Below are 13,919 nucleotides of genomic sequence, written 5' to 3' on the forward strand. Positions count from 1 at the left end.
GATGCCAAGAAAAAGAACCATATTGAAAATAACATGTTCTAATCACTGTGAAGCAATAGTATGTATAGTACAGACAGACTGATCCAGCTCTTCGATTGGCCGTGTGACACCATTCAAGTCACTTAACTTTGTGACAAGTTTCTTCATTTGTAAAATGGAAATAATGATAATAGAACCTCATGGGATTGTTGTAAGGATTAAGAGACAATATATGTATGTTGACACATAGTAAACACTAGGTTTATCGTTGCTGTCAGTTTGAAACAAAGCAAATTACTTTGTTTTAGAGAATGAGCAGCAAATGGAAAGTTTTCTTAAGCCAATGGTCAAGGCAAAGAGGATACTGTTTGTTCCATGAGCTACAACAGTGTTCTTAGAGGGAGGAGGAGACCAAGAGAAAAGAATTGCTTTCTAGAAAAAATTAAGCATCACGTTTATGTCTTTTCAATTGAAGAAACTGATTACAGGCTTCTCTATGCTCCATAATGGTTAATGAATACTTGATTATAACACTATCATGCTACACTCTGTCTTTGTATCTGCGTGAGTCTTTTGTTAAACTTGGTACATTTTGAAAGTAGTAGTTATGTCAAAATATTTGAATCTCAAGCGTCTAATAATGGCTTACATGCAAAGGTACTCAATAAATGTTGAATGTTTATGGTTTCCTTTGCTGTGCAAAAGGTTTTAAGTTCAATTAGGTCTCATTTGTTTACTTTTGTTTTTATTTTCATTATTCTAGGAGGTGGGTCCATAAAGATCTTGCTGGGGTTTATGTCAAAGAGTGTTTTTCCTATGTTTTCCTCTAAAAGTTTTATAGTGTCTGTCTTACATTTAGGTCTTTAATCCATTTGAAGGTTATTTTTGTGTATGGTGTTAGGTAGTGCTCTAATTTCATTCTTTTACATGTAGCTGTCCAGTTTTCCCAGTACCACTTATTGAAGAGGCTGGGAATAAGTGAAAAAACTTATTGTTAAAAATGAAACAACAGACAAAGGATTAATCTCCAAAATATACAAACAGCTCATGGAGCTCAATATTAAAAAAACAAACAATTCAATTAAAAAATGGGCAGAAGACCTAAATAGACATTTCACCAAAGAAGACACAGAGATGGCCAAGAGGCACATGAAAAGATGCTCAACATCACTAATCATTAGAGAACTGCAAATCAAAACTACAATGAGGTATCACCTCACACTGGTCAGAATGGCCATTACCAAAACTTCTAGAAAGAATAAATGCTGGAAAAGGTGTGGTGAAAAAGGAACCCTCCTGCGCTGTTGGTGGGAATGTAAATTGATACAACCACTATGGAGAACAGTATAGAAGTTCCTTAAAAAACTAAAAATAAAACTACCATATGACCCAGCAATCCCACTACTGGGCATATAGCCTGAGAAAACCATAATTCAAAAAGAGACATGCACCCCAATGTTCACTGAAGCACTATTTACATTAGCCAGGACACAGAACCAACCTAAATGTCCATCGACAGATGAATGGATAAAGAAGATGTGGCACATATATACAATGGAATATTACTCAGCCATAAAAAGAAATGAAATTGAGTTATTTGTAGTGAGGTGGATGGACCTAGAGTCTGTCACAGAGAGTGAAATAAGTCAGAAAGAGAAAAACAAATACCGTATGCTAACACATATATATGGAACCTAAAAAAAAACCAAAAACTGGTACTGATGAACCTAGTGGCAGGGCAGGAATAAAGACGTAGACATAGAGTGTGGACTTGAGGACATGGTGGGGGAGGGTGAAGCTAGGGTGAAGTGAGAGTAGCATCGACACATATACACTACCAAATATAAAATAGTTACCTAGTGGGAAGCAGCCGCATAGCACAGGGAGATCAGCTTGGTATTTGCGATGACCTAGAGAGGTTTGATAGGGAGGGTGGGAGGAAGGCTAAAGAGGGAGGGGATATGTGGATATATGTATGCATGTGGCTGATTCACTTTGTTGTACAACAGAAACTAACACAGTATTGTGAAGCAATTATATTCCAATAAAGATCTATTTTTTAAAAAAAGGGCCTGGAATATGTTAGGCACTTAATAAATGCTGACTCTATCAAAAAGTAAATAAATAAATAAATGTTGACTGAACGATGAATGAATTTTCAAAAATAAACAAATGAATACATGGATTGACAGTTTTCAGTGAAAGAATGGTATTCATATAGAGTGGGCTTAATATTTAAAATGAAATGGAAACTCCTTTCAGAAGCTTCTTTCAAGTTAAATCTGCATCTTAGAAATGATTCAGAAGCCCCCCCCCATATGATTGATTTAGTTCAAAGGACTGCACACTGTTCTGTTTCTACTTCAACTTGACAGAAGATATTTAATGTCTCCTAAATGAGAAAAAAAGAGTTGTATTGTCTCTTGACTAACAAGTCATGTCATTTTATTCAGCAAAAAAGTAGAGAGCCTATTTTGGGAAGAATTTTCATTTATATACAAACACGTACAGATTTATTAGTTTGAATTGGTTGTAGATTTTCAAAAATTAAGGTTTTCTTTTAACTGACTTAAGATGAAGAAAAGTTTCTCCTTTTGAAATCTTGAAGATATTTCAGAGTGCATGCTTACCTTCCAAAATTAACTATATATGGCAAGCTTGGCGTATCTTTTGTTGGTATAACTTGCTTTTAATTTAGGAATCACACTGATTTGAGCTACATAATTTATTTGGTAATTTTAGTACTTACAATGTATTTCCATGACTTTGTTTCTCAGAAATAATATGAGAGGTGGTATATAATTACTTCTTACCCTATTTGAGTCGATTCTTGCTCTGGAAGTATAGACGGGAGGTGGGATGTTGAAAGCCTGAGGGACCAGATATTCCTCAGCATCCATCATATCTTCTAAATCCTCTTCATCCAAGAGATTCTGAAAGAACTTGCTGTCGTTTGGACTGGGAAGCTTCATACGATCATCACCCTAAAAAATTGCCCATCAGATATACACACAGAAATTATTCTTTCCTTCATTTTAAATATGTGAATTTTGTAGCAAATTTATGTAATATCAAAATGGTTGCAAATTCATGCACTCATTAAATAAAATAATTATTTAGCATAATTACCAGCCATATAGAAGCTTATAACATACTTAGATATGACACGTTAAGATAAAAACATTTAACACAAGAAGAATGTGATAAGTGCCATTAGAGATGAATACAGCAGAATGCTATGGCTATTTTGAGAGAGGCATAAACCATTTCAGATCTGAGAATAATGGTGGGTTTCATTGTCAAGATGGTGTTTGAGCTGTGACTTTAAGAGTATATAATAAAGAAAGAGCAATTGACTTATCAATCTTTATTTTACTTGGTTGGTTTGATAGTGTAGAGCTATCAGGATACATTGGATCCATGGTTTGCTCTATAGCATAGTATTGTTAAAGTGATAACATTCAAAATCACAGCACTGGTGGCAAATAACATAATGTGGGTGGGAGAAACACCAAAACAATAGTTACACTCTTACCTCATCTATTTCTTAATAGAATTTTAAAATTTGTTTTGTGATATTTTTGTAAACTTTTAAAAAATAAAGTTAATTAGGGAAAAAGTTAGCTAGAAATCATTATCTGCTAAAATCTGACTTTTATCTTCATGTCAGATTATTGATATGAAGATAAACACTACCTTGTTTTATTGAGGAATATTAACTCAGTGTTATCCAAGGTCTACTTGTTTATGGTTTAGGTAAAATAATCATAAAGAAATATATTACAACTTTAAATGATCAAATCCATTTTTTCTAGTGTTACATATAAAATGTTCTTTTGGTCTATTATTTTATTTTTGTACATTAATTCATCTGAATTGTTATTACTGGAATATTGCATACCTCCTAAAAGAAAGAAAAACATATTTTAAAATATTTTTCTAGGAAATTAAATATCAATATATTGAAACTTTTAGTTCACTGCCTTCAAACATGGACACAATTAAAACAAAAATCCATCTTCCTTTTATTCCAAGAAGAGACGATTATAACAATGGACATGACTTAGCAGAGTACTACAAGGCTTGTCTGAGGATAAAGGACTTTTTATGTACATGAATAATCATAATTATCTGGCAGTTCAACAGTAGAGGCACTTGAGTACTAAGGGAAGATGCTTAGAAGTGGTTCTGACATCAAGTAAAAGTCATTTCATATGATATTTTGCTTAGCTAATTGATTTGTGAATGGTGATATCCATAGTTCCAAAGTCCAGATATTACTACTGTCTTGTAGTGGGTTTGTCATTGGGATATTCTCAAAAATCTAAGTCAAATGTACAAACCTGAATAACTAGGTATCTTTGAGGGTCTCGAGCCATCCTCGAAAATTCAGCAGCCAGTTCCTTAAATTTAGGTCTACTGTCAGCATCAATCATCCAACCTAGAAATTCACATGAAATAAAAGAATCACTATATCCATAATGTTATGAAAATAAAGATTGTTTGAAAAATATCATTTAAATAAAAATGATCTGAAAAAAACAAAGAACGCTAATGAAAGAAACAATCCAATAGGTGAGATTCTATCTCAATCAGTTTGCTGACATTCATAACTAAATATAATATATTATAGAACAACACAATCTTTTTATTTTGTTGATATAATTTAAAATTAATTTTTCATCATAGAAAATATAACCTAGGCTAACCATGGGAACTTACAGAATCTCAGATCTTTTTTCTGTAAGTGTGAAGAGAATTTAAAAATTAAAAAAATATTTTTCTTTGATGGGTATAGAAAAGGTGATTGGAATATAATTTATCATTTTATATCAGGAGTGACATGGAATAAAAACTTTGGTTACAATGCTGTATACTGGCAAAAAGGCAAAAAAAGGAATTGAAGCAACTTTCTTATGCTACTTTTTTCCTGGTGGGAAAAAAACTAATGCAAAGTGATTGGTAATGTTTGTTCAGAAATAGTCATTAGCTTATCTTAGTACTAGCCTTTCCAGCATAAAATACTATCAGCAATTTATCAAGTTATGTATTAAGAGCCTTAACTCCCCAGGCTCTGTTTAACTGATGAAATGACAAGAATAAAAGCACCAAGCTTTCCTTGATTTTATTGCCAAATGACCCTTTTCTTAGATATTAAAACTCCTAAAAGCGAGGTAAAAATCGCTATTAGGCAAGATGTTTTCCTGATTTTTTATTATTCATCAGAGTATCTAAATGAAGTATGTAAATCATCTCATGCTAGTTATGGGATCAAATTATATAATACATGTATGTTTTTTAAACTTTCTTCCATAGCTGACTACCGAACAATGTTTGACCCAATATAGCTATAAAACTTGCTTCCTCTTTTCTGCGAATTCAATTTTTATTGTTGTTATGGGAAGTCTTTGGGTGTCATTTTATGTATCATTAAAATTATTTGATTTTTTCTCTCCTAACAAAGCTCATATGCTCTATATTTTATATGTAACCACTAAAAAATAAATGCTGTTGATACAAAGATGTTAATGAGAAAATCAATGTTTCTGGAACTCTATTGGAACCAGAAAAGGTTAAATTCTCAGTGAGGTATCAGTTTCTTTCTAACTAAATATTGAGTAAACAGAACTACACTTAGAGAAAAGGGCATGCTGACCTGAAGTGAAAAGCACATTTTTTATTTCTTCCCTCACTGTCAGAATGTATCACACATGTCATGAGTATAAATCTGAGTAGACCTGTCCAAAGTCTCTTGTTAATAAGATGCTTATTCACCTTCACCAGTTTGTTTCTTTGCTAATCCTGTGTAAATCTAAAGGGGAAAACCTCACATTACACAAGAAAGATTGCTGAATGCTAATCTCATTTAAATTAAGTCAGAAACTCCAGAGACTTCCCTAATTCTATTTAAATTAAGAGTCTAGGCTTCCAAAATACATTTATAACACATATGTGTCTGGGGCATAGAAGGGAGAAAGAAAAGTAAGAGAGTTAGATGTAAACAAATGATCAAACTGAAAGAAAGTAAACATTCATAAACTTTGTAGTTCAATGTAGATTCATGTTTTTCTACTTCCCATTTTGCCTTGCTAATTTTCTGTTGACTGAAACTGGTAAATCTATTTCCATTTAATTCTTTTTTTTAAACTATTAGTTTCAAGCTTTTTTCTTTATGTGTAGATCATTTATTTAGTCTGCTTTTTTCCTGTAAAGATATTAACGTTATTGTGACTAATTACATCTTTTTATGAGAAACAGTTTCATTGTCATGGAAATGATAAGAATCAAAGTGAAATAAATAAGAAGTGTAAGAATCATACAATGTTGACTTCATAGCATGAAAGCATGATATTGCTTCATATTAACAAGAATCACAACAAGCACAGGTTTACATGCTCTTTTTCACAATTATCTTTAAACTTTTATATTTTTCAATATACATAAAAATTGTGCAGGTTGATTAATTACTAAGAATTATGATGAGGATGATAACATAATTTTGCAATCTTACATTTGACCATGACCATATAAACGTCAATAGTGCAGATGGGAGGCTGGGGCAAACGTTCTCCTTTCTCTAACAAATCGGGGATTTCTCTGGTTGGAATTCCATCATAGGGTTTTCCTCCGAAGGTCATCAGTTCCCATATAGTGACTCCTAAAAGGGAGATCAAATTCTTACATAAGCATATTAACAATATACTTTGAAGAAACCAGCAACATGCCAGTGGCAAAAGAACGCTTCTTAGAGGGCAATTAGAAATAGTCTAAAGAAAGGCTCTTCAGATTCCTATGTCCATGTGAGAAGGCCGATGACAAAATCTTTGTGGGAAATTTAATTTTTCTTATCATTGTCTTGAAATTTTTAATGGGTAGCGGAGACAGTTTCAGAGTGGACAGAATCTGTTCCCCATTTCTACTTATAAGTAATGCTAATGATTGTTGACCCAATTTGTTTCACCACATTAGAGCCTATAAAACAATTTATTTACTATATACATGTGTACTCAGTACCAAATAAATATGATTAGGTAAAATCTGATATTGACTAATTTTGAGATCAGCATCTTTACTATTAAAAGCCCTAAAGGCCAAACTGGGGTTCCAGAATGATTACTTATGTTACAGTAAAAAAACTGTGCTTTTCTTTTTAACTAACACAAAGAGTACAAGTGGAATAAAACAGATTCATTTCTTTAGCACATGTGAGACACTGACTGAAGAATGATCCATATGTAAGATAAAATACATGTAAAGTGAGCTTTCCAAAATTGAAGTGAATCAATAATAGTCTATCCCTTAGACAATAAGAACGGTTTCTTGAATCACTAGAACACTGATTTCCTCAGTAAAAGCAAATACTCTAAATACTAGCATGCAAATAGCCACCTTTGATAAGAATAATGATTCTGAGAAATAACATACACAATACAGATCTCTTCTTTATAATCTAATAATTATATAATTTAAAAGTTATAGTTTTCTTAAGGATAAAGGTTGTTAGTTCAGAAATAGCTACGTGGGCACAATAGTATTAGCAAGTGAATTTTGATTGATGCATATACAAGTATCTTTTAATATAAAATCTAATTATGGCTATGTTTTCTTTTCCACTGCCATCTGTAATGAATTATTTATTCAAACTGAAGTAATTTTTAGCTCATAAGAGTTATCATTGACTGATAATAAAAATGCATAGCTTAAAGTATAAAAGTATATGTAAACTTCAAATTATCCTTCATAATAGTGTTGTTAACGATTCTCTGATTTTTTTAGTTAATATTTACATCTTATGATTCTTAGGTATAATATAAACGTGTAACTAGTGACACAATTTCTGTTTGATCTTTATAAAACCCTACTTGATGTTGCATACTAAAGAATGGTTCATAGAACTGATGATTAAAACTCAGTGTCCAGGGCTCCCCTGGTGGCGCAGTGGTTGAGAGTCCGCCTGCCGATGCAGGGGACACGGGTTCGTGCCCCGGTCCGGGAAGATCCCACATGCCGCGGAGCGGCTGGGCCCGTGAGCCATGGCCGCTGAGCCTGTGCGTCCAGAGCCTGTGCTCCGCGACGGGAGAGGCCACAACAGTGAGAGGCCCGCGTAGTGCAAAAGAAGCAAAAACAAAAAACTCAGTGTCCATGAGGCAGGCTGGAACAAGTTAAGAAGTAGATTACTGTCTATTTATATTCAGTCAGTCATACCTATAGAATATGTATTTAATGAGAACATTTTATTAACTTATGTTTGCAGTTATAAAAGAATAGATGCTCTCACATCTCTTTCAGAACTTCTAATATAAGCAAGATACAAAGCAACTACAAATTAATAGAAAATATAATAAACAGAAACACACATATACAAAAATTGAAGCAGAAAAATCGAACCTCCCACTTCTGCCAATAATATTCCAATTATATCTTTGCAGAGGTGATGATAAGTAGAGTTAAACAGAGATGGCTTCATATAGAAGAACAACCTCAAGAAGGCTAAATTAGAAACATCTTCAAAACTTACAATTCTATCATTGGAAGATATAAACCATATTAAATGCATATTTATTTTTATAAAAATAAAGATGCACCCAATGGCAATGTTCCACAAAGATTCACTGTAAACAAGATCATGTATCTTTCTCTGCCTTTTATGCCTTTGCAACCTACTATGATATATCATAAAAATCTTAAAATGCCTTATGGATATGGGTTGATGAACTGGGCTATGTTTCAAAACAGAGTTCACTCTATCATTCTATCTATCTATCATCTATCTATCTATCTATCTATTTTTACTGAACTGCTTCTGATATGTTGCAATTCAACATGAAAATTATAGACTTAAAACAAGATTTTCTCTAAAGGATAAATTTTACTATTAAAAATGTGATTGTCCTGCCAACGTTTACTTTAATGTGTGTATATATAGTTACTTATTCTAGAGGTCTTTTAAAATTTTCAGATTGCCACGTTTAGTTCAGGGAAATATATGTAGGGAAAGAAAAGAAAAAGAAAAAAATATATATGATATTATTTTAATCTATCTTATAAAATATGTAAATCTATCTATATCATATAATATATATGCTAATCTATACCTATAATATATAAATGCTTATGTACATGCTAATGTATATCATATTCTATAAACATCTATCTCATATTTATAATGTATATGATATAGATAATAAAAATAATAATATATATTATATATTTGTTTTTTATTTAGTCCTGACAGTTGAACTAAGCTTTGTCAAGTATTCCTCTATACTTGCCTAAATCTCAAACACACAACACTCTACTGCTAAACTGAGTAGAATACATGAGGCCTTTGTGGAAATTTTAAAACCTCCTATGGTTTACATGTGTGGAAGGAAAAACTATCCTATAGAAATGTCTTATTATTTTAAAGATAATTTATACTGTTCTAGAAAAGAAGTATAAATTATTTAATGACTTAATGACTTAATTTTCTTTTTTAAAAAAGATAAATAAACTAAGCTTAAATTTGAGCAAAATAAATCGTATCATGCTTTCAAGTCTCATCACCACCATATTATTTAAAGAAGCATAGTGCTTTTTATTTGTAAGAAGTGCTAGTTTTATATGGTATATTTAAACTTAGAAAAGGTGTTGATTTATTCTTACTAATACTTAGATGGACATAAGTTGTAAATAGACAGACAGAGGCTAAGAAGCTCATCTCAAAAACTGAGTTCAATGCAATTAAATAAATGTTCTAAATTTTCAAATCTCTATTCCCAGTTCATATTATAATTCTCTAATATATCTGTTTACTCCAAAAGTAGTTTGTAAATTAAAATTAAAGCTGCAATTAGAAATCATCTCTCTTACTTCTCCCCTCACATACTACTCTCATCCTACTGATTTCAATAACTGTTCTTTGTTCTAACAATAATCCCTTTTTTTTTAACTATAGAACATAGATTCCCATAAAAAAATTTTTTTAAAACATTCATTGCATTTAGAGTTATGTTTTAAAAGAGTTGTTGAAAATGAAGGCCATGAGATTCTATGAAAATGTCCATAATCTAAAACTGCTGGGGGTTTTGTTTTGTTTTGTTTTTTGTCAAAATGATCAGACAAGTTGCTACCAAAATAAAAGGTTATGGTAGACATCTCAACCAAGACGTTAATGTATTACATTTTAGAGACTCAAGAAACCTAATAAGTTTATTTTTGTTTTAAAAGGCTTATGTCACAAGGAAGAATTATTTACCATAGCTCCAAACGTCACTCTGATGGGTGAATTTTCTATAGTGTATACACTCCAAAGCCATCCATTTAATTGGCATCTATAGAGAAGTAAGAAATGAAAGGTTTATAGTCATATAAAAAGTCCTTTCTATATTTCCTCAATTTGAGTCTCAATTGTATTTTTTGATTGTATGCCTAGAAAATAGAAATAGAAATGTGTTATTTTCAATACAGGGAACAAATGAAATGAAATTTAAGCTTCAAATGAATTAACATGAAGATACATTTATTTTTAAAAGTTTCATAAACAATGAAAAGTAAAATAATAAAATAAGTATCACTTTCTATAGTTTTAATTAATATTTAGTAATTAAGTTACTATTTAACATTATGACTTACAATATCAATTCTAAACATCTAATACATGTACTTCTAAAAATGTGGTCATATTATGTTTTTTCCCCAAAAATGAGATTCTCTACATTTTCAGTAAATGCTTTTTCACCCTAAGACAAATTTCCAGCCACTGGTAAAAAGGACTCTTTGTACACTTGGCCCCTCCCTTCTCCTCTCAGATAATTTCGTCACTAAAACACCTAAAATAATGAATTCCAAAGTTAGCCTTGCTTTGTTCCCCAGCCACAAATGATCTTCCTTGTCTTGGTTGGCCAGTATTGAAAATATGTACCATTTTCAAAATAAGAATTATATAAAAGGATATGAGAAGATCAGTACAAATCCATCATCTCTGCAAGAAAAGCAACTCAACTCACCCTGCTACTGATGGTTCAGCAGAACAATTTTCAACTAAGAAGGGCAGCATTATATAGTTGGGAATATAATTAGATTCTATGGAATAAAGATAAACATTTCTACTTAGGAGCTGAAAGCTTAAAACTAAATAAGCCTTTGAAATCATGAGGTTGGCTGCTCACCAAGGTGACACCAAGGTAACTCTGTGACAGGATCATGGTATTCAGTGAAAGGGAACAGAAGACACATTGAAAGTAATTTCCCTACAGGCAAGGAGTTAGCACACTTTATGGACTATGGACACTGTTAAAGAAGTAAGTTTAAATCACAGGTGGCTCAATAAAGACTTAATTGTTACTAGGCATTTAAAGCTCTAATGAATCTTGCTTTAGACAAATCTTACAGCTGTATGTTCTCAAGACAAATGAAGTCATGTGATTTATAGACTTCTACTTCTGCACAATCCTGTAGTGAATTTCAAAGCCATGGTCTCAAACTGCTGCAATTTGTAGTAAACAAGCAAAATAGGCTAATAAAATCAAGGAAAAGCCATAGAATACTACAAAACCGAAGTTTTTAAAAAAATATATTTTGTGTTCTTTTGTTTTGTGATAAGGCTTGAATATATATAGTTATATAAGAGTTTAGTATAAAAATCAATGTGAAACATTTGGAAGACTATCACTGAAAAATATCCACAATGTGTAATTGGATGGCCCTTGATGAATAAGGCACATAATAAATATATTGATACAATATATGAATTAATTTATTTTTGTTAGCATAAGCTTATAGGTCACCACAGGTTAAGGCTGCATTTGCTTATTTCATTTGGCCTCTCCTGATCGACATTTCTCCAGGCCAAGCTAGAAGGACCTCCACATGAAGAGGAGATATCTTTGACGGTTACCAAAAACAGCAAGTTAACAGCGGGTTAATGAAGAAAGATAAGAACTGGAACTAAGGCATGGATTGAGACCACATGGTGGGTGAGGGAGGCAGGAACACAGTTGTCAGGCAGGGCCTGAGGATGGAGAGTCAGAAAAGTTTGAAGAGGCAGTGGCACTGCACAGATCCCTGGGATATAGCAGCTTACATTCTAGTGGAGGGAGTCAGATAAAAATAAATTGGTGGGGGACCTTCAAGATGGAGGAGGAGTAAGACATGGAGATCAACTTCCTCCCTACAAATACATCAGAAATACATCTACATATGGAACAACTCCTAGAGAACACCTAGTGAATGCTGAAAGAAGATCTCAGACTTCCCAAAAGGCAAGTAACTCCTCACGTACCTGGGTAGGGCAAAAGAAAAAACAGAGACAAAAGAATAGGGATGGGACCTGCACCTCGGGGAGGGAGCTGTGAAGGAGGAAAAGTTTCCACACACTAGGAAGCCCCTTCACTGGTGGAGACAGGGGTTGGGGTTGGGGGAGGCTTCAGAGCCATGGAGGAGAGCGCAGCAACAGGAATGCAGAGGGCAAAGCAGAGAGATTCCCTCACAGAGGACCAGTGCCGACCAGCACTCACCAGAGAGGCTTGTCTGCTCACCCGCCAGGGCAGGTGAGGGCTGGGAGCTGAGGCATGGGCTTCAGAGGTCAGATCCCTGGGAGAGGACTGTGGTTGGCTGCATGAACACAGCCTGCAGGGGGCTAGTGCACCACAGCTAGCTGGGAGGGAGTCTGCGAAAAAAGTCTGGAACTGCCTAAGAGGCAAGAGACCATTGTTTCAGGGTGCACGAGGTGAGGGGATTCAGAGCACCGCCTAAACAAGCTCCAGAGACGGGCATGAGCCGCGGTTATCAGCTCAGACACCAGAGACGGGCATGAGACGCTAAGGCTTCTGCTGCCACCACCAAGAAGCCTGTGTGCAAGCACAGGTCACTATCCACAGCTCCCCTCCCGGGAGCCTGTGCAGCCCGCCACTGCCAGGGTCCCACTATCCAGGGACAACTTGCCTGGGAGAACACACGGCATACCTCAGGCTGGGACAATGTCATGCAAGTCTCTGCCACCTTAGGCTCACCCCGCATTCCATACCCGTCCCACCCCACCCGGCCTGAGTGAGCCAGAGACCCTTTATCAACTGTTCCTTTAATGCCCTCCTGTCTGGGTGGGGAACAGATGCCCTCTGGTGGCCTACATGCAGAGGCGGGGCCAAATCCAAAACTGAACCCCGGGAGCTCTGCGAACAAAGAAGAGAAAGGGAAATCTCTCCCAGCAGCCTCAGGAGCAGCAGATTAAATCTCCACAATCAACTTGATGTACCCTGCATCTGTGGAATGCCTGAATAGACAATGATCACACGAAAATTGAAGGGGTGGATTTTGGAAGTAACTGTAGACTTGGGGTTAGCTTTTGCATATAACTTGTTTCTGGTTTTATGTTTATCTTGGTTTAGTATTTAGAGATTATTATCACTGGTAGATTTGTTTATTGGTTTGGTTGCTCTCTCCCATTTTTTAAAAATTGTGTATATATATATTTTTTCCGATTTCTCTTTTTGTGAGTGTGTATGTGTATGCTTCTTTGTGTGATTTTGTCTATACAGCTTTGCTTTTACCATTTATCCAGGATTCTGTCTGTCCATTTTTTTTTTTGCATAGTTTTTAGCGCTTGTTATCATTAATAGATTTGTTTATTGGTTTGGTTGCTCTCTTCTTTCTTTCTTTTTTTATTACTTTTAAATTTTTATATTTTTTATTTTAATAACTTTATTTTATTTTATTATTTATTTATTTATTTACTTATTTATTTTTTCCTTTCTTTCTTTTTTGTCTCTCTTCTTCTGAGCAGTGTGGCTGACAGGGTCTTGGTTGTCCGAGTTCAGGACATTGGTCCACCAGAGATCTCCTGGCCCCACGTAATGTCAAATGGCAAAAGCTCTCCCAGAGATCTCCAGCTCAATGCAAACACCCAGCTCAACTCAACAACCAGCAAGCTGCAGTGCTGGACACCCATGCCAAACAACTAG

The 13,919-nt window shown here is 34.2% G+C and overlaps 1 protein-coding gene across 9 annotated transcripts in view; it reads right to left on the bottom strand.

Annotated features, from left to right (window-relative positions):
• The window catches only part of ERBB4 (erb-b2 receptor tyrosine kinase 4), a 1,132,189-nt gene that overhangs the window by 38,004 nt on the left and 1,080,266 nt on the right, over positions 1–13,919 (bottom strand). For all 9 annotated transcript variants that reach the window (XM_067026813.1, XM_067026811.1, XM_059053753.2 and 6 more), the window contains 4 exons: positions 10,217–10,292; positions 6,491–6,637; positions 4,323–4,420; positions 2,793–2,963 (listed from right to left, as the gene is read on the bottom strand). In XM_067026813.1, the coding sequence (XP_066882914.1) occupies positions 2,793–2,963; positions 4,323–4,420; positions 6,491–6,637; positions 10,217–10,292 (492 nt within the window). The remainder of the gene's footprint in view (positions 1–2,792; positions 2,964–4,322; positions 4,421–6,490; positions 6,638–10,216; positions 10,293–13,919) is intronic.

Source organism: Kogia breviceps, chromosome 2, assembly GCF_026419965.1.
Source record: "Kogia breviceps isolate mKogBre1 chromosome 2, mKogBre1 haplotype 1, whole genome shotgun sequence".
Taxonomy (NCBI): domain Eukaryota; kingdom Metazoa; phylum Chordata; class Mammalia; order Artiodactyla; family Physeteridae; genus Kogia; species Kogia breviceps.